This window comes from Triturus cristatus, chromosome 7 (genome assembly GCF_964204655.1).
Source record: "Triturus cristatus chromosome 7, aTriCri1.1, whole genome shotgun sequence".
Taxonomy (NCBI): domain Eukaryota; kingdom Metazoa; phylum Chordata; class Amphibia; order Caudata; family Salamandridae; genus Triturus; species Triturus cristatus.
Genome location: NC_140590.1, coordinates 401487553 through 401506908, shown reverse-complemented (window position 1 = coordinate 401506908; position 19356 = coordinate 401487553). Strand labels below are relative to the sequence as shown.

General features: G+C 41.8%; 1 protein-coding gene across 1 annotated transcript; it reads right to left on the bottom strand.

Annotated features, from left to right (window-relative positions):
- Positions 1-8396: 8396 nt before the first annotated feature.
- ATF5 (activating transcription factor 5) lies at positions 8397-18586 on the bottom strand. Its single transcript, XM_085616646.1, has 3 exons — positions 18384-18586; positions 12990-13286; positions 8397-12447 (listed from the first exon to the last, which is right to left on the bottom strand). The coding sequence occupies exons 2-3, from the start codon at positions 13174-13176 to the stop codon at positions 11654-11656; spliced, it is 981 nt and encodes a 326-aa protein (XP_085472772.1). The 5' UTR covers positions 13177-13286; positions 18384-18586; the 3' UTR covers positions 8397-11653.
- Positions 18587-19356: the final 770 nt, after the last annotated feature.

Here is a 19356-nt window from a genome sequence, read left to right as displayed (position 1 = left end):
TTTCAAATGGAGCATTCTCTCCACTAATAGCCATTTGGACATCCTGCAAGACATTTGTTATTTCCTACTATTGGAATTGGACACAGTTCCAATTCGGACAGTTTGGCCAGCTAGTTTACATTCATCTCATCCTGTTACATGAGATTAAAAGGTTAAGGGCACTATTCGGTGGTTGCTTTTCTCCCATTTCTGTTTGTGATGAAACTGTGAGGCGAGTAAGCTTCCAGGTACTGCCAAATAATCCCGGATTACTTCCCTGTTGGTACTGAATCTTGAGGACCTCTGCATGCACCAGGGTGATCAAATATTAAATAATACTGGCAGAACACAATATGCATCCCATCGAAAACCAACCTGCCTATCATTTTGTGTCAAAACAACAAGCAGATAGGTGCACAGCAGAATCACTTTGGTAAAAAAAAAAATTCAATTATTCCTTTATTTCGGTTTCAGAGTTTGCAACGTTTGTTTTCTGAGATAGCTGACCTCCGTGCCAGCATTCACATTGCGGCCCCCTGACCCTAAAAGAGACAGTTGTCACAATGCAACATTAATGGCACACTCCGCCAGTGCATGCAATCATCCACCAAGCCACTGGCTGCCCTTCCTGACATCATCAGCCTGCACAACTTACACTTTGGGAATGGGTATTGCTTGCCCCCGGCAGATGATAATCGGTGTTTGCTTTGCACTACAAACATGTTTCCAAGGCATTTGTGTGTTACCTTGCGACCTGCAAATGGAGCTAGCTATTTAGAAGCGATCACAAATGCATTTCAGTTTGTACTTTTGTGCATTACAAAGTGACACTTTACATTTGCAAATGTGAAATCTGTACTGGGGAGTTTTCCATGTTTATGTTAAAGAAAGCCTTCCGTCGATGGGTTAGCTCTGCAAGTTAAAGAAAGTTTAAGTATATACCCCCTTCTCATCCTCATGGACAAACTGTGGTTATACCTAGTTTATATATAGGCGACCTTGGATTACCATGGCTTATCATTTTTTTCAGCTGCACATTTGCTTACAGCGTTCTTGAGACAAGCCACTTAAAATCAAAGTTCGTTAATAGGCATGTCTCTGTGCATTTCAGTCAGCTTTATTGAAGACACCTCAAGTGAGATTTGTTCAGTAAAAGATTTCTTGTTGAAAATAGAGCAGATGCTTTCTCCAAACAAATGCCTCCTTAAAATGAGGATGACATCCTTTGGAGTGCCTTAGACTGTTAGTGAGGTCAGTAAAAACACAATTTGTGAGTACGCTGAGGAAAAGGTTGGGTGCCATGTTTAGGCACAATTATCTTCTAAAAGGGAGGAGTATATGTGGCCTCAAACTGATACTCACTAGCCAAGATATACATTCAGAGTGTTGCTATTTTAATTAATTATAATGCGCTGCTGTGCAACATGTAACAGGTTTTTGCAATGCAATAGGTCGCTCATTTGCGAGAGTTTAAGTTATTGGCATTGTAAATATCAAAACCTTTTATCTATGTGTTGGTTTTTAAAACAGATAAATAAAAGGCATTGTCATTTACAATGCCAATAGCTTAAAGTCTTGCAAATGTGAGACCTATTGCATTGTAAATGCTTGTTGCTCTATGCGTGCTGCATTCAGCAGCAAACATACAAGCAAAATACCATTAATGATTGTTTTTATGCAATGCAATTACCTTTGCACCACGTTAGACGTTGTAGGAAATAAATTTGTGAAGAGACCTACTGGCGGATACCTTACACAACAGAAACCAGTAAGGAGCAGCATAGGGTAACTTTTCAGTTTCCAAGGCTTATGAAGGAGTTTGGAAATTACATACCTACCTTGTCGTCCGTTTTGGGACAGCTCAGTCCTTGCTGTCAATTTGACTCGCATACAAATACTGAACTTCTTTCTGTGGTTGGCCCACTATGAAGCAATGAGTATCTACTCTAAATCATGGAATCACACTTTCTCCGGAACTTCAAATATTATACATATGGAAATAAACGTTGAGTAAACTCAAACTTCCATGACAGTGGGTGAACTTTCTCCCAAGATAAGCCCAATGGAAAATTCCCTTGAGCTACCGATCTAGTCTTGATAATATGTGGATAAGAGGATAAATATGTGGATTGTTGCTTCATGCCAACTTGGCTCCCAGCTTGGGTGGCCCATCACTCCACTCAATACCTCTTCATTTAGGCGTTCCAAGCCTATACTGTACCTATTGATCAAATAGGCTCATCCATAAAAATCTTATTGGAAATCAGATCCAGAAGATTAATACCTTCTTCTGATCATGAATACATCCTACTAATAAATATCTTATCCAAAAGGGCTCCCAATCCTGAAACTACAACATGCATTACTGCTAACATCTAAAACTGATTTTGCATGCCCTCCTCTGGAGGAAAGGTGGAGCACTTCTTATCTATGGTAGGTAAAATATACGAGAGCATTTGTGATGAAATGCACGACTGCAAAATTCATTGAAGATCTCTGGTCATGCAAAAAAATGGAGAAATTCCTCACAGGTGGCTCCCCAGTGTAAAGGTGTTTTTCACTAATCCATTGTCCAAGTACCGGAAAGACATAAATCCTTCTCATGGGGGGTTGGAAATCAAGCTCCCAGAAGCCAACAGCAGGGTCCAGGGCAAATCCAATTGGAAATAGTCAGCTGGGCTCAGCAGAGTATTCCGCTTTTAGCAGCTTTTGTGTTCCTGGACCTTGACAGAAGGCTAGCCAAGTAGCCCTTGAGTCCACTCATCAATCCTGAGCACAAGAGGGAAGCAGGTCCAGCCTTGGGGTTTCTTTCCACAGGTTCAACAGGAGCAGTCATTCTCCTGCCATCCACAGGCCCAGAGGTGTTCTGAAGAAGGTACCCTGGGGTGCCACTTTGATGTTTAGCTACGGCTTGTGGGTGTGAGAAACTCTCTAGCCAATATGAAAGAAGTACCAAGAGATAACCCTACCACTCTGACATTTTTTTAGGGGATGGACACTAAATAACCCTATGTCCTGCTCTGCCAAAGGCCAACCTTACTTTAACTGGTCAGAGATCTGGGCACACCCTGAGGTGGGTGAATGAGGGACTCCTGCAAACCAGTTCAGGATCAAGTTTCCCCACTGGGATTGGTGCCTCTATGGCTACTTGGGCAATCTTAGGTATGAGTTGCAATTGCCTCCGACAGGGTATGCTCCTTCAAAGCTTGTACAGTTGGTGGGCATATCCTACTAGGAAGAGGTGACACTTCCTTCCAGCCAAGAATCTTTTATTCCCTTTCCTGGGAGCTATTCACACCTCCCAGCAGGCTGCCTGGTGATCACTGGAGATTAACTCTGCCCAGGCTATTAGAGGCTTTATGCAGGAGAATGACATCTGTCTAAAAGTCAGCTGCCTTTCAATAAGATAATACCCTGTGTTCCTCAGACCCTGGGCCATAAATGTTGTCTCACATAAACCAGCTGTTGGTTTCACTTAATTTGTATGAAAAGAAGATATTGAAAACACATAGCAAATACACACACAAACGCTGAAACAGCATAAATATCAATTTATGAAAGCATTGCACCAGTCAATTATACAATGGTTTCTGCTGAGGTGCTTTGTGATAAGTGCAAAAGACTTCATGAATGTGTTTGGACCAGGACTGTGCATATATAGAATGAATATCATTTTTATTTTATACACTAACCTTTGCACTGCATGAGCACTGATTATGGGCACCTCATCAGAAACCATCATATAATTAACTGGTACAATGCTTTCAAAAATTGGAATCTAATCAGTTTCAGCTTTCTTGAATCCAACAGAACCGTTGTACGGGAGACAACTTTCTAAAAAGTGGCATTTTAAAAATACTGATTTAAAATCCAACTTGACCATCAAATTGGATTTTAAATTATTGAGTCCTTGAACTATGCTTCCAACTTTTCCCAAGTTAAAGTTATGCATTATAAGGTTTCACAGTGAAGCACGGAAGGGACAGTCAGCCTTGCCACAGCAGAACAAAAAACAACACACCTTGGGAGATTTTTCATTGCTAGGACATTTAAAACGTATGTACATGTACTTTGCTAAAGACCATTCATCCTCCCCTAAGCACATTTTGAGCCTACCTTAGACGTGACTTACCAGCATTAAAAAGAGAAAGTTTAGGTCTGGTAAAAGGTTCATTTTAGCGGGTGATCTGTAAAAACCAGGTTACAGTAGCAGGCCTAGTAATCTTTTCACTTACCACTTCAGCGCTGCAGTTCACTAGTGACATTCAACTTTGAGGCTCCAGGTACACACAGTACCATATACTAGGGACTTATACACATGTTAGAGTTGCCACTTAGAAAGTGGCCAAATATATGTTTTCTGGTGTCAAGAGCACATAAACTTGGAGCTGGACGACAATGTTCATACCATGTAGTGCTCTATATTCACATGCTCCGCATACTTCTTTCATCTAGTGTTGGGCTTGGACATCTGCAAGTTGTTTTATCAGAGGAAAGTCTTTCAAGTGACAAGTTACACAGTGACTCCTTTTTTTTCCCAGTGTGAGTAGAGTGGCAAATAAAGAAAGTATGGTGGCTATGTGCATTAGTACATTAAGTTATTTAGTAAAGGACGAGACCAGTGAGCCACAAACTTTTAAGGAGGTTTGCCGCAAGTGTTATTTATGCTTACATGATAACGTTATCGGTTTGTAGCATGTGATGCTGTCGATATACATGCTCTGCTCAAATCATAATGTAGTACCATTCTACAAGCAGCAGCTGGTGTGTGGATGTTGCAGATGCCTGAAAAACTGCCTGGAGGATCATTTGGCCAACCATTGGCCGTTGTCGAAGATAGCCACACAATGTTTAGGAAAGGGGGTGTGTGGGAAGAGGGTGTAAAGGGGGGGGGGGGGGGGGGGAAGGGTGGGTGTTTTAGCACGTAGCTCCTTTGCATGTCAGCTAATGGAATATTACCCAGAAAAGCCATGATTAATGTCTTCTGGGTGTAGAATGTGCTCTGGGGATACCATGGCTTTTAGCTTTATGATAGTATGTACGGTTCACTGCATTTCACTATCCACCTGGCGATGCCTGCTTCGGAGATTGGCTTGCCCTTGTGGGGGTTTAGAAAAGGGTCTAAAAAAAAAAAACTGGTCAATTTTGCAAAAGGCCTTGGCCCTGTCGGTATAGTACATGAGAGCCTGTATATTTGACGTCTAGAGCATGAAGGCCTCTTTCCACTACAAAGTGTGGCAGAGTGATAAAGACTGGGAGCTCCATGGTTTGATTGAGGTAAAATTGTGGAACGACCTAGGGAAGGAACGTTTGTTTAGTCCCAAGTACCACTCTACCTTCATGAACAGTTCTTGCTGAACAAGGGCTTACAGTTCACTAATACATATGAGATGTTATGGCCACAAGAAATACTACCTTCCAGGATTGTTGCTGAAGAGAGCAAAGGCTCAAAATGAGTCCCAGGAGTATAGCGAGTATTATTTTGAGGTTGCTTACCAGTGCAAGAGTCAATTTTTTGAGGTGGAGGGCCTTTTTCTGCCCTATAGGCAACCCTGGTACACTATCGGGCAGTCTGTTGGCATACCTACTGCGGCTTCTAGTACGAAGGAGTACATTTTGGGGACCTTGCTTTGAAGCCCGCCCTGTAGTGTGGTCTCCAAAAGGAGCCCCTTGGTCATGGGGTTTGAAGGGCACTCACAGCTATGCAGGGGTCAGTCTTTTTTTTCAAACATCCGTTCAGCCCTCTAGTTGATCAATGTTCTCCATCAAATTGTAGGTTGAGCAGATGTTGCTTAAAGCCAGAGATATGGAGTCAGGCATGCCACCCGATGATACGGATACCCCCCCCAGGGATGTGCCTTCTGCAGCATCAAAGGTGCTGGTAGAGATAATTTCCTTGTCTGTCATTATCTCCTCTGCCCTCTTATAACTTGTCTGGCAGACGCTGCACTACTGCTTGCATCTCATCTCAAGGAGTTCTTTCATGGCAGGATGGAAGGCTGACTGAGTTGGTTAGCCTCCAGTGATTAGTGGTTCCTACTGCCACCCTCTTAGCAGCATCATCCATTCTTTTGCTCCCATTGGAAGCATTGCCAGAGGGTAAGCCCACATGCGTGCACATACAACAAGGGAGGCCGGTGAGACATAACCCTGGATGTAGGCCAGTTTGCTGAGTGAACACAATTTTTTTTTCCAACCCATGAGATTACAATGCTAGCTTTGATAGGGTCCATAAAGGCATCCGGACTGATGATCTTTAACATGGAGTGCAACAGTACATTTTAATTTGGACAGTCTCAATAGGTATTTGCCACCTGCATGGTTGACATGCATGCTCACTTTGTGAAAGGAGGGCCACCCGTTGGACCACTCTGCGGTAGGTAGGGTTGTAGCATCATGCGGGGGCAATGCCTTTGCAGGATAATAATACAAGTCTAGATAACAACAGAAGTGTCCGGTGGTAAAAGACATCATAGTCTAACGGGTCATCTGTGCGTACAGGTTCAAATGGTGCCTCATAAGGATTGCAGAGGCAAATAGCCTGCCTTCCCCATAAGAAGAGTGGGGGGGGGGGGGGGAAGAGGGGGTATGGAGGTAATAGAGGTGGTAACACAGGGGTGGGAGAAAGGAATGAGGAGGTACCACGGCCCTTGCAGTTTTAGGGTTGGGAACTGAAGGAGGCTCCAAAGCCAATCATTCTAGAAATGTTACCTTCCTCTTCCAAGGTGAAGTCTCCAACAAAAGGTTTGGACTGAATTCTAGAGATCCAGTTTGGGGGAAGGATAAAAGTCTTTACCTTGCATTCAACTCCTCCTGCAGTCTTCGTAAGATAGGTTGTTCAAAGTCATCTGACAATGCAGTCTATTAAATCCTCAGTACCAATGGCTGCTTTGGAAGCAGCCCAGGCCTTGGGATCGAGGAGGGCCTCTATGCCAGCCTAGGTGGTATTAGCTCCCATGGTCATTGAGGTTTAGGGAGGATCTCCGGGCTCGGTGGTCAAACAGGGTTAGTGCTCCTGAAGCCTTTTGTAAGTGCTGACCAGAGCCTGAAGGCGGTGGAGGCTGTAGTGTTGGGAGGGCTCGATGCCCAACCCCTATTGGGCAATGCTTTGCCTCTGCATGAGGCCTCCTGGGTGGCTTGGTGTGCGTCAGGCCAACTATACTTACAGCCCATGCACAGGGCTTCATTCAGGGAATGGAGGTTGTCTTGGTGAGAACAACATCTTGGTCTTCCTCCTGACTGAAGTCTGAGGAACAGACTGCCGCCTCAGGACTTCGAGACAGGTGATGGTGCAAAATGTTCAAACGTTTGCTGTCAGACATCGAGCGGGCCCGTTTCCAGAAGATGTCCAGAGTGATGTCAGTAGCTTGCTGCTGCATCCTTTGAAAAACTTGCCTTCTCTCCTCACATTGGGAGGTCTTCTTCGAGCAGAAGGTGACAGAGGCCTGGCAAGCAGTGTCACCGCAGTCGGGGGAAGACAGTGGTTACACACCTCATGGTGATCGACCAAACATATTTGTCATGGCACTGGGGAGAGTATTGGACTGTTGCTTTTTCCGTCACCGAATGCATTCATTGTTGAGAAATTGAAGACGATGGGTGACACAAGCGCTAAGGAGCTGATGGATAAGCTGGTCTCCAGGCTGTTGCAGAGAGTAACACTCATAACGAAGGCTTTTTTTGGTTTCAAGTAGAGGTGTGGAGAATGTGTCCAAACTTGAGCCCCAGTAGTATACTTCTGAACCAGATGGCGGGTATGGTGGCTGTTGGAATCTAACATGGAGCCAGTACCCAAGTGCACTGCAAACTCAGGGGAGAGTCACAGTATATCTTGGGACTCCACTTTCTTCGAAGAAAAACATCTTGTAGAAGTTCAATATCAACACTAGATGGCAGAAGTATGTATCGACAGCAAGACATACTAAGACCAACTGGTTACTACAAAAAAAAAAAGGAATACATGTAACAACTTTATGTAGCTGCGACATCACTTTTAGATGACATTTGTGACTCCTCAAACTTATTCTGGAAAGCAGTACTGCATTTTTTTTTTTTAAATCAGCACCCGTCATTTATTAGAGACAAATCATTAATATTCAGGATCCTCCTCTATCAAAGGGCGTTGGAACATTTCTGCGCATCTAGAGCCAGTTACCAATGAAATTTAGACAAACCGATCATAGTCACTTTTGTCACACAGTTCCAACTTTTTTGTATATAAATATATCAAAATGATTTATAAAATAAAGAACATAATGAAAAGTAGTCTGGCTTGGCAACAAGGAACGACTTACTAGATAGTTTTTCAATGGTGTGTGCTCCATTTTGACAAATGACCTTTTATCTCTTATGCAGCTTTAATTCTAGCATTTTAAAAAATCCCCTGGCCCAAAATGACAGTACGCTCTGCGCATAAATGGATATACATCAAAAAGAAAACCTTTATTGTACTTCCGCAACATTACACTATAAAAACTCCCATCTCCAGTAAAACCACCTACTCTGTACCCTACAAAAATAGTACACCGACTCAATGTGCACGCATGTCGAGCAGAACCAGAAACCTACATAATTGTTCACAAATTGCATGCTTCATTCTAATTTCCTCTCGTCTAAGTTTCCCTCCAACTCATAGCAACATCTGACTGGTTAATTCACCAGTCGGGCCCAACAATTAAAGTACAATTTTCAAAAAAATATAACGTTTTTCTCAAACATTCTAGTAGCGCTAGTGTTCCGGTTTTAAAAGTCTGAAGACCAGTTTTGGTGCATGTGAAAAAAATATATACATATTTGAATTAACTACATACTGTGTATATATAAACGGGAAAAAAACTACCACTTCAAGGTGCACTAAGAAAAGAACTTAAAATGCATGTAATAGAAACAAGCACAAAATTTAACACACATCATATGTTGCATCAATCCTAATGATAGAGTCAGGCATTAACCACAAGCTTCCCCCTCCCCCAAGACATTTCAATGTGCCATATCGGTATTTACAATTCAAATAAAATTTTCTAAAGACAAAAAATGTCAAACATTTTAAGTGCTTATGTTGAGGTTTAAAAAGTCTGACGACTTTTGATGCACAAAAAAAAAAAAAAAGAAAAAAAAAAAGATATATAGATACATATTTGTAACAACATACTTTATACATATAGTTGCGTGGGAACAAATCTACCACTAAAGGTGCACGAAGAAAAGAACTTCGAATGCCCTTGAAAGAAACAAGTACAAAACTAAATGCACAACATCCTATGTTGCATCTATCCGACTGAATGAGTTGGGCATTAATCACAAGCCACCGCCCCCCATTTAAATGTAACATATCTGTATTCACAATTAAAAAAAAAAAATTTAAATGAAAACTTTTTTTCTAAACATTCTTATAGTGCTTATGTTGAGGTTTAAAAAGTCTGAAGACTTTTAGTGCACGTCAAGAAAATAGATATACATTTGAATAAACTGCATACTGTATACATAGTTGGAAAAAATATCTACCACTAAAAGGTGAACTAGGAAAAGAACTTACAATGCATGCAGTTAACACAAGTACTAAATTCAAAACACAACATTCTATTCTGCATCTATATGACTGAGTCAGGCATTAATCACAAGCACCCCCCCCCCCCCCCCCCCCCGACATTTTAATGTGCTGTATCCGTATTTAAAATTCAAATAAAATTTACCCAAAAAATATTTTCAAACATTCTGTTAGTGCTTATGTTGAGGTTTAAAAAGTCTGAAGACTTTTGGTGCATATGCAAAAAAATATATATAGCTACATATTTCAATGGACTTCATACATTTAATTTTTTTAAATCTACCACTAAAAGGTGCAGTAAAATAAAGTAGGATACGTTGTAGAAACAAGTACAAAAATGTATTTCGCATCTGTCCAATTAAATGAGTGATGCATTAAACGCAAGCTCCGCCCCCTTCCCGCAAGGCATTTTTATGTGCCATATTCACCAATCTAGACAAAAAAATAATTCAGCATTGAGAAATCATTTTAGATTACCCGCTTACAAAACTTTGCAGTGCTTGTTTTGCTCGAGTTCCTTGGGAATTCTTCCTCACACATCACTATGTTATCACTGTATACCTAACATGGGTTAAAGGCCCTTATGTGATAGGAATCTGCACTGAGTAGAGTGCTGGGGCACAGGCCAACAATGCGGGCAGAGAGCATTTCAGCCCATATTATGGCAAGTCGGTCACTGATCTTGAGACTACTATGGTACTACGGAATGCATCAGAGATTTAAAGCTGCTCTCCAGTAAGCAGTTTCCTTCAAGAAAGCAAGGATTGATTTGTGTGTTAACTAACCTGTGGGGTATGCACAACTGCGATTTCCATGGAGACTTGAGGAGTTGCTGTTTAGCAGCTCTGCCAGGCGAAATAGTCTTAAGGAAAACAATTACACCATCCATAAAGTAGCTGTAGAGCATGTTCACACTACCGCTGAACAACAGGATACAATGTATTACTTTGTGGGTCAAAATGGCGTACTTGAGTAGAAGTGTTAAACTGGAAGTGCTGTGAGCCACTCACTAGACCAGGTTCTGCCAGCAATGCTCATGCTCCGAGCTCTGCTATGCGCTTTATGCACATCATTGACAACCGTTGTAATCTGAAAGCTTCAGCATCAAGTTTAGTTTGACCAAAGTAGCTCAGAAGAAAGTATGCAGCAATACACCCTGGGACACAACAAATCGGATTCCTGCATGCTGCAATTTAGCATGGAAGATCAGAACTTTAAATGAAATGCCAAGAATTTAAAACATCCCGCACTATTAGATTGTTTGAGGGGGTCATTAATTTAAGCCCATTGTTTTTGCTAAATTACCGAATTTGAGATAGGTGTACTGATTGAATGCTCTTGCTTAAACAAGAATAAATATGTACTGTGCACTGAAGGATGAACAAAACAAAAATGGTACTAGAAAGAGCAGGTTACTTAATTTTACTGTTAAACTGAAATAATGAGTGGACTGTCACCTTGTAATTAGCCTTCAGCTTAAACAAAATAAGTATGATGATCTGCCCATTGGCAATTCAAAAAATACTTGTGCAAACTGTAACTGTGTGATTGGTGCGTCATCTCTAGCGAGAACAAATGTTTAGTAGAGATATCAATGAGTGCCTGTAATTCAACAAGACTGATTTCATGACCTGCAACTTTAAGCTTATCGATTATCTTCACTTACAAGTCCATGTCCACACAGAGGTTCCATGTACATCTCATTCAAAAACTAGATGGGACACGGATGCCTTTTCAAATAACTCCAATAGATATGCAGAAGAAAAAAAAAAAGTGTTTTACATGCACAGCAAAAAAAAACGTATGTCCAGAATACAAACTAAAGTGAAGGAGCGAACCAATGGGAAAATTAAATAGAACTTGCTCTCACCAGAAAAATGTTACTTGTCATTTTAGAGTGAAAGAGGATGGTGATGTTCTGGAATTGTCCATTTGACACCTCCTATCTCTGCATCATAGAGGGTGGAAGAAATCTAGGAGAGAGTTGAAAGTTTCTTCCGAATAAAAAATAAAAATTAAAAAAAAAGAGACAACACTTATATTGTGGCACCTGCCAGGATTTCTGCCACCCTATTTCCTGCCTCCCCCAGCTTCAAAGTATACATGCATTCAGAATCTTTCCCAAAGTTAGTTATTACGAAGTCTCTGACTCCTTGCCTTGTACACCTCAATCAAGAGGTCCTTCACATATTGAATCTCTCGCTCGATAGAATCAGACTTCTCTTTCAGCTCACGATTGCGAACCTCCAGACACTGGCACTCTTCATCTAGGGCATCATATTCGGCCCGTTTCCGTTGGCGGTATCTCAAGGCTGCTGTCTTGTTTTGGTCTCTTTTTTTCTGCTTGCGGTCCCCTTTCTGTGGGGAAGAGGTGGAGCTGGCAATGCTACAAGTGTCTGAACTGATAGGGCAGTCATAGGGCGTCGGCCAGCGGCTCACCCTCTTGGTTGGTGCTGGCGGGTCGGTGTCACCATGGTTGCTAAGGTCGCTGAAGTCCTGCAGGTCTTCTCTGTGAAATTCACCAGGAACATTGCAGTACAAGTTGAGAAGGTCCAGGCAGCCAGAGTCTAAAGTCTCCAGTGGTGCTGTGGCACCGGCAGTCGCTGAAGCGGTTGCCTCCACCACAGCCATTAAGGCCTGGAACTCTCCATGTCTTCCCGCTGGTTCATGATTAGGGAACTGGAAGTGGATCTCCCCAGAGGGCGGGGTACTAGGTGCTACTTGATCTGGCACCACAGGCAGACCTGGAGATAGAGACTCCTCCAGGAAGTAGTCCTCCATCTGCTCAAGTTCCTTCTTCAGGAGCGTTGTCATGGTCTCCAGGTCTGGAGCCTGGGGAGTTGGCAGGGAAGGGTCCATTGTCATTGGCAGGAAAGCAGAAAAATCCACTCTCTCTGTCATCCAGTCTGTGAATCCATCACCTGTAAATTTGAAGGGAAAAACAGAGGTTGGATCAGAATTTCTTAATACCCTTAAGTTTGTGATAGTCACAGAGCTCTGGCTGGATGTGGCATACAACTAATTGGTTCAACTTTAGGCAGGCCCTTCATTTGCTTAGGAATTTGAGTCGAAACTAGTGAAGCTCCTAAATGCAGATGGTCACTGAGGCCAAATTCTGTGACATTTACTACCTTTAGTCCTCAACAATGGCCGCTACTACTTAATGTGTGGAGTCGAGCTGTACTTCATTACATGACCAGAGAAGTTAGGGTCCCTGTACCTCTACCAATTCAGCTGCAAATCAGAAAGTCACCTAGAAAGGGGGTTCATAATAGAGCTGCACAAACCATTAGATGAGTAAAGGTGCTCTTCGTCTCATGAGTCAATGATTCTTGACCCTGGTACATAATTTTTTACATTGAAAATGAAGTAAAAAAAAAGTTTTTAAAAAAAACCTGTCCTAACCTCAGGCACAAGACTATGGCGCACACACAGCATAAAAAACAACCAACCAATGATTTACCTGCCAGGCCACCGGGCTCCGCCCTATGGGCGTGCCCCACTTCCTCCATAGGTACTGCCATATGTTCACAGTGCATTCCGTGTGCAGGGAACTTCACAAGCTCCGCCCGCCAGGGGAGAGTGCTAACTGGCAACATAGACATGTCCAGGTCGAAGTTTAGGGCCATGAGGTGAGACATTGTGGCCATTGTGATTCAGATCTGCGCCAAACGGAGAATTAGGAATACCGGACTGCAACTTGGAGACGCAATTCCTGCTGTAGGTGGCTGCGGCAGGTGCAAAGAATGAACTGAAGGACCTGTAATAATGGCAGAAGGTGAGAATTTTTAATAAGCACTGGAAAACATTTAGTCAGCAGAAGAAAGTTTACCAAAACTATGAACATACTTGGCTCCACCTACACGCCTTTTTTTTAATCTTTTCTTACAAAAATGTACTACCCTCCCTCCCCCTTATGTTTTCTGGATACAGTTTTTCACACTCTATAACAACTTGAACGATAATTGTTATTAACCAGGTAAAAATACCCTTTCATTGCAATATTCCTCACACTGATATAATAGCTCTTTTTTTCTTCCAAGGTATCATTTGTATGAACAGCAGCATAACGTCTTAATCATTTACAGAGGGCTTTCCTTAAAATCATAACATTTATCTGATCAGTTTCCCCCCCCCCACAGAGAGGCTTTTGGTGTCCAAATTAAAGCTAAGCGGGGTGTTGACAGCCCACCCTACGACAGCTGGGATCCAGCCACAAACAAGGAGGACACAGACCAAATCACAGCTAACCCCTAGGTGACAAAGGTTTATTAAACAGCCTCTTTAGGTAGTGGGGTATACATCATAGCATCCTATTTGTAATTTCCCCCCACACTGCAGAGTTTAAGCAGTGGACACAAACAAGCCATCCCATGATTCCACAAAAACAATATTCCTCAACAAAGGCTACAAGTGGACAGTAACATGGTATTACCCCCGCAGCCTCCATCCATTCAGTTCTACGTTCAGAACCAATCTAGCCATTTCCTTAAACTCTACTGACATGCTGGAGTAATTCAATCTAAGGCAGAGAAGAAAAAAAAATATATATATATATACACACACACACCTACATACACACACCTGTACTGCCAACTGCATGTATTGCTTAGATAGCATAGCTGCCATGGTTTTGTTGTGCTTTACTTTCTACCTCTTAGTTCACTGAAATGCACCTGTTCCATTTAGGACTTCTCATCAAGAAGTATTTATTATGCATAGGTTTGTCAAACCTAAACAGGAAAGAATCCATACTTCTAGTATATATGGGCAAAAAGTCAAGGCTCAAAATACTGGGAGTTAATGAAAGGCTCACCAATTTAACCTAATTCCATCCTGAATAGATGGAAACATACTTTGTCCAAAGAAACTTCACCTAAACAAACTGAGCCTTCAAAGCATCCATTTGCTCTAAATTCTAATTCACCCCTTTCAGATTCCCATTATGCCAATAAACACAAGTGCCCTTTGCCCAGCTGCGAGTAAATTTCTAGATTACTCTTTAAACAGGCTCCAATTCCATTGGTACTGACAGATGTAATGCCCTGAAAATATATTTAGAAAATTCCACTGCACCCTTAAGAGCAGAGCCATTTCAAAATAACTTCCTCCCCTCACCCCCCCCCATAAAAGATCAATAAAATAAGTAAAGCAATTGCGATGCAGTTCTTGTTAAAGCATATAAACACTCCACTATATTGTGCTCTTTAGAACATAACTAGTGTTATTTTCAGAAGAATAAAATCAAGCTATTTTCATAAAGGGGAGAAAAACTACTCACTAAAATAAAAATATACAGATTTATACACTTTTTTGTATTTTATGTTGCACCTTTGCACACCATGCAGAGGCTTTTTAAGCAGCATATCTTGCAATCTCATCTTACACCTACGTCCGTTTTTAACATTTTGTCCTACAATCCATACCACAAGGAAACGATAAGTAACTTTACAATACCTTAGATTGGCATTTACACACAAAAAAAATGCCAACTAGGTGAAAAGTGATGTTACTTACACCACGCCAAACTCACAATAGTGGCACTAAAAACAACAAGCATTGGCATAGCCAATAGGTCTCGCCTTTGGGATCTTATAAGTGTTTAGCCATGTTGCATAACTAAATACTTATAAAGGTCCCAAAAGCGAGACCTATTGGCTATGCCAAGCGGCTTTGCGGCCGCAAAAGTGAAAGTGATCGCGATCAAACATCAAAGCGGCCTTGCGGCCCCGAAAGTGAAAGTAATCACGGTAAAACGCTGCGCCCGCGCACATTCACTGTAGCTCTAGGCTGGCCTGGTAGCACTTTTTGGAGCCCTCTCAATAAGTCTCGCCAGACCAGCGCATGCGCTGGGTCAGGCGAGACCTAAAAAAACAAACTGTACAAGATAAAAACATTTTTCCCTGACCCCAAAATGTTTTCACAACATACCTTCTCTTCAGCCATCCACCCTGTGATGATGGGGCTGATGGCAATTCCTTCTCACGGTTACCGGCATTTAATCCACCAATGTGTACTTTAAACTTAGACTGGCTAAGGTGACCGGATGATGTGCAAAACTTTTGGAAGTGTCTATAAAGTGCGTGTGGACCAGGCGGGCCCCCGATAACTATCTTGTGCTCCACTTTTAACAGTGTGAATATTTGAAGAGCATAATCACGACAAACTACTTCCACTGCGGTGCTTCATTTGTACCTGACAACGCAATTTCAGTAGTTTAGATGCGTATCTTATGCATGCATAGAATGTGTAAATATAGGGTGCATATTCATTGCATTTATGCATTATTTACTTACACGCTCGTAAGATACACACGAATTTTTTTTTTTCGTCAAGCTTTGTTTTATGGCGAGACTTGGGCTCGCGTGCCTTGTTGGGCACTGAATGACTTTATGTGTCTACGGAATATAAACGTGTGGAAAGTGTTTCTGGATCATATGCAGAACTGCTCGGGAGTGACGATACATCTTTGGATTTGATTAGCATGACTTACGTTTATGTGGCTTATGTATCTGGCTTGACTGTGGTCCCCGATGGTGGCACTCCCTGTAACGTTTCTGTTGCACAATCCACGATTTGCATGAACTTGATATTTGTATTGCTTTCTACTGGGTATTTTATAGAGAATTACTTTGTGTTATACGGCTTTCGGATGGCGCAATTATAAAAACATTTTTAAAGATTCTTATTTTGTTTATGACCATTTGAGAAAGTTCAACAAATTTCCAAAGAATAAATAAATAAGACCAAGAGTAAGTTGGAGTATTTTTTTTTTTTTTTTACATTAGAAAATCTTACTCTGGATTTCTCCATCGTAAGTGAACTCAATAGATTTTCCAGAAGGACCAGCTAAGTGGCTTAAATTTTTCCCCGTTTAAGATGTGATTTAGGGTACATGACTAAATAAAGACTTACAGTTGTACCCGACGTACAAAAATAGGTTAGAAGCATCATGAAAGCAGATTGCCATAAAAATAAAGACCATGAATCCGAGTACATAAATGCATCAAGCAGTATTTCTCTACATATTTCCATACCCTCATTAAAATCCAAGAGTTTTTCCAGTTTTGATAATTCACTTTAATATCTTAAAGATTACATGGGAAATCCAGAATGAGTTGTTTGCCCAGGTGTTCTTTGGTCGCTCTGCATGCCCCTCCCCCTTTGTAGGCCACACCATTTTGCATATGTTTTATACTTGTCCAATGTTGTCTGAATACTGGGGGAAAGTTATTAGATATACAGGACAATGCTTGGGATTGAATTTCGTCTTTACCATTAAAGAGATTATGTTGGGATTTAAAGCATGTGATAACGCTGGTGTTACAAGCTTTATATCAAATGCATTAGTGGCTGCTCCTCTATGCATTGCGAGAGAATGGATCTCGTCTAAACCTCCTACTTTCTTTGAATGGATGACTCATGAGAGAAATTTATGAAACGGGACGAGCATTAGGTAAAACTAGGAATACAAAGTTGATGCAAAGATTTTCTCATATCTGGAAACACTGAGTTGTGGGGGGGGGGTCCTTGTATATAGATGTGTTCATATGTAATTGTCAATTATTTTTCTTATGGAACATGCTTATTTGTTAATAATGTCAGTATAGATAGTATTTTCTCTTTTATTTCTTCTTGGAACCTCTGTTGAAAGAAAAGAAAAAAAAAAAAAAAGCGGCCACACCACTCCCCTTTGTTTCATGTTTGTTATTTTGTGTAGCAACAGTACGGGCAGCATTCAAGGTCGACAACGAAGGAGAATAACAACCGAACATCTCCTGGGACCTGTCTGCACCTGCTGTTGAGCAAGAGATCTACCCTTTCTCCCTCCTCCGTTGAGAATAAAAGTACCAGTTTGCCCAAAATGTATTGTTACAAAAGAAAGTAACTAAAGGCTTAAAAAAAAAAAAAAGTTTAATCACCCAACCAAATGTCAAAGTTTTTTTTTGCTGGCGATTGTTGATGAATGACTTAAGACTAGATAGATGGGTAAAGGTTTTTTCCCCCCATCGATTAAGCCTTTTAACAGGTGGAGATGGGCCACGTTAGGAAGTGGTTAAAAGAGCCGATTAGTTGCTCAGAACTGCGTGTACCGGCTAATTGAATGAGCAACACAGGCCACATATAGAGGGAATGGAGCTATAGCGAGACGCATGTTGTCTACATCCAGATTTTGAAACGATTACCATGCATACTACGATTTTGGGGTTATGTGGCTTTGTTTTCAACTAATGGCGTCACTGCCTAAGGAACTTGAAACGTACAAGTACAGGGCATAACGAAAAGCTTGCCTCACGGGACCATTGGGTTAGTGCCCGTCCACAACGTACAAGAATGACATTTACTAAACCTGCCGCTTTCGAAGTTACTCTGCTTCTTTGAAAGTTACAGGGAATTGTTCCCACCGACGAACTACAATGTTTACTTTAAGGGTACGGTAAACCACCCGAGATTCTTGTAGAAAAGAGAAGAAAAAAAAAAAAAAAAATTTTCGGAAGCCTTCGCTGCGTACCGTTAACACGAACTCATAAAAACTGACACAGTGAAACGCATACTGAAATCCACCAAGACCCCTAAATGTCAAAGAAAGGCAGCTCGAATACCCAATTTATCTCGTGTGCTTATCCTGCACACTGATACAACCGTCAGTCCCAACGGAATGGCGGCCCATGTCGAAGGTCGGCTCCACCTCTACGGATTGTGACAACAGCGGCCTTATTTACCTAAAAGAGTTCAAATTGCTTTAACTTCGCTGAAAACAATGATTTGTAAAACTAAAGTTCGGAAAATACGCCAAGTGTCGGAATTACCACACACGTTATAAACAAACATTACAAGAAAAAGACCAGCTACTCACTCCATGGTGGCAGGCAGTACGAGGGCAGCACAAGTGTAGCGTACACTTGTCGGACTCGGTGCAGGTCTAGAAAGCCATGATACGCAGCGGCCGGTGAGTCTCCCGCTGATGTTCTCTAGTCTTGAATCAGATGACTGTATGACTAATTCGTTCCCGGGCAAGGGATGTGTACCTCACCGCAAGCTGACGTCAGCGCGAGGATCACTCCGCCACCAAATACACTGGTAGCGTTGCTACTGTAGGTGAAGGCCGCGCCCAGGATGACATCAGCTACTCGGTGGATAGCCACCCTTCCGTGCTGAAGTGTTCTTCCGCCACTTTTACAAAAGTATTTTAGTCTTCGGCGTTGCATTTATACAACAACGGAAATAAGGCTGAATATATTTACTTTTGGAAATGTCTTGCTTTTTTCTTGTATGTCTACTTAGTGCTCTAAAATGTACTGCTATTAATATGAGGTGCGGGGGGGGGGTTATATTTATCGTCGTACACCCAGGTTTGTAATCTTTCTGTCCCTCCCCCTTTCCCAGCACAATGCCTACTATAAACTGTACAGCTTAATTCTTTGATATTACAGTGGGGCAAGGGTCGAGACTGGTTATCGTAATTTGCGTAAGAGGGGACTATTTTCCTTTGCCCATCCTTTCCGCTTTAAATTGTGACGTTCGTGCCACTTTGGTACAGTCCGCTGTGATTGGGAGATACTTGTACTTTCTTCTGGTAGGAGCCAGTCTGGGTGGGTTATGTGTCTTTCGGATATTGTCCGTGGTGAGGAAGACCATATATTTTATTTTTAATGCAGTTTGACATGAGGAATATGTCCCCGTGACGTTTAGTCGGCTGTTATAAGGATACCATTATTTTCTGTTTTGATACAGTCACTTCTGATGGACCCTTTTGTTTTCTTGGTACGTTCTGTGTCGATTGCAGCAAGGTTACATCAGCCGCCTGCAAGGAGAAAGTGGGTGGAAGG